Below are 1,903 nucleotides of genomic sequence, written 5' to 3'. Positions count from 1 at the left end.
ACTGATTCATTCTTGTCTTTGAATCTCCAGCACTTTTCATATAGTAGCTGCTTAATAAATGTTTATTTAAAAGATGGTAGAAATTAAGATGGGAACTGAATGGTGAGACAGATTACAAGCAGAAATGTATAAAGTGTGTGGTAGAGTGGGGAGCAGTTATATGAAGGAATATTCTAAGTAAAGAAAGAGTTTAAACAAAGATCTGGAGATAGAAAGGAGCAAGGCAAAGTCAGGAACAATAGGTACTATGATATGGCACAGAATATAAGAAGGGGTATAGTGAGAGATAAGGCAGAAAGGTGAGTGTCCAGTTTCATGGGGGAGGGACAGGGAGAGTTTGAATGCTTTTATCATGCCCCTAGAACTAGGACTAGTCTGACTTTGGGCTCAATATTCTTTGTACAACAGCTTTCTTTCTTTCTTTCTTCCTTTGCTAGTTTTCAGCCAAAACCCAAAGCCTGGAGCAAAGGCCATGGAAAACCAGAGCATGGTGGCCGAGTTTGTTCTGGTCTCCTTCCCTGTTCTCCAGGAGCTTCAGACTTTCCTCTTTGTGGTCCTCTTGTTAACATACATGCTAACCATAGCAGGAAACATTGTCATCATTTCCCTGATCTGGACTGATTATCGTCTCCATACTCCAATGTACTTTTTCCTCAGTAATTTATCTTTTTTAGACATTTTGTTCACCACTGTTATTGCCCCCAAGTTGTTGTCCTGCCTTCTTAATGAGAGAAAAACTATTTCTTTTGCAGGTTGCATCACCCAAACATATTTCTATTTCTTCCTTGGCACAGTAGAGTTTATCCTTTTGGCTGTAATGTCATTTGATCGCTATGTAGCTATCTGCAACCCACTGCGTTACACCATCATCATGAACAGCAGAGTCTGCCTTTTGCTAGTTCTGGGTTGTTGGGTAGGAGCTTTCCTATCAGTATTGTGTCCAACTATTGTGGTGTCCAGGTTGCCCTATTGTAACAAGGAGATTAGTCACTTCTTCTGTGACATCGCCCCTCTGTTACAGGTTGCCTGTACTGACACTCATCTCATTGAGATTATCAACTTCCTTTTGTCTTCTGTGGTTGTCTTGAGCTCCTTAGTACTCACAATTGTATCCTATAGCTACATCATCTCCACCATCTTGCGTATCCCTTCAGCCCAAGGCCGTCAGAAGGCCTTTTCCACCTGTGTCTCTCACATTACAGTAGTCTCCATTGCATATGGAAGCTCCATTTTCATGTATGTGAGGCCTAACCAGAGCTATTCTTTGGATTTTGACAAGGTAACTGCTGTATTTACCACAGTGGTGACTCCTCTTCTGAACCCCTTCATTTATAGCTTAAGAAATGAAAAGGTAAAAGAAGTCTTGAGAGAGGCCATCAGCAGAGTCATTTCCTTGCTTCCAGGAAGATCTTGATGTTGAATATTTGGGTCTTTTTTTTAAGACCTTAAAAATATTTCATCTCTCCATTTCTGCTCTGTGTGAATTACATTACTCCAGGTCCAAGAGCCTGAAACCATCTAGACAAGACAGAATGGTCATCACATCAGTGGTGAGAGTCCAGAAAAGTCATTCTAAATTGAGAAAATCTTTCTCAGACTGCTGTGTATGGAATGAACACTTGACAAATATTTGTTGTTTGATAGCCAATGAAATAGCTAGAAAATCTGTGGATCATAAAATAAGATCATGTGTGTGAATCATAGGATCGTAAGATTTTAGAGTTGAAAGAAACCTTAGAGATCATATAGTTGAAGAGTTCTTAGTCTTTTTTGTGTCATAGTCCCCTTCTGCTGTCTGGTAAAGCCTATGTTTTCTCAGAATCATGTTTTTAAATTCATAAAATCAAATACTTAAGATTACAAAAAAAAAAAACAATTCTATTTGTCACTTTGGGCTTCCTAT

The 1,903-nt window shown here is 39.2% G+C and overlaps 1 protein-coding gene across 1 annotated transcript; it reads left to right on the top strand.

Annotated features, from left to right (window-relative positions):
* The first annotated feature begins 472 nt into the window (after positions 1–472).
* LOC123239232 (olfactory receptor 6M1) lies at positions 473–1,414 on the top strand. The gene has a single exon (XM_044666485.1). The coding sequence runs from the start codon at positions 473–475 to the stop codon at positions 1,412–1,414; it is 942 nt and encodes a 313-aa protein (XP_044522420.1).
* The last annotated feature ends 489 nt before the right edge of the window (positions 1,415–1,903 follow it).

This window comes from Gracilinanus agilis, chromosome 3 (assembly GCF_016433145.1).
Source record: "Gracilinanus agilis isolate LMUSP501 chromosome 3, AgileGrace, whole genome shotgun sequence".
In the NCBI taxonomy this organism is placed as follows: Eukaryota; Metazoa; Chordata; class Mammalia; order Didelphimorphia; family Didelphidae; genus Gracilinanus; species Gracilinanus agilis.
Note: the sequence above shows the minus strand (reverse complement) of the source record. Positions and strands in the feature narration are given on the sequence as shown.

Coding starts and splice junctions, on each gene's coding strand:
- LOC123239232 (XM_044666485.1), top strand. CDS start 473: ATGGAAAACCAGAGCATGGTGGCCGAGTTTGTTCTGGTCTCCTTCCCT.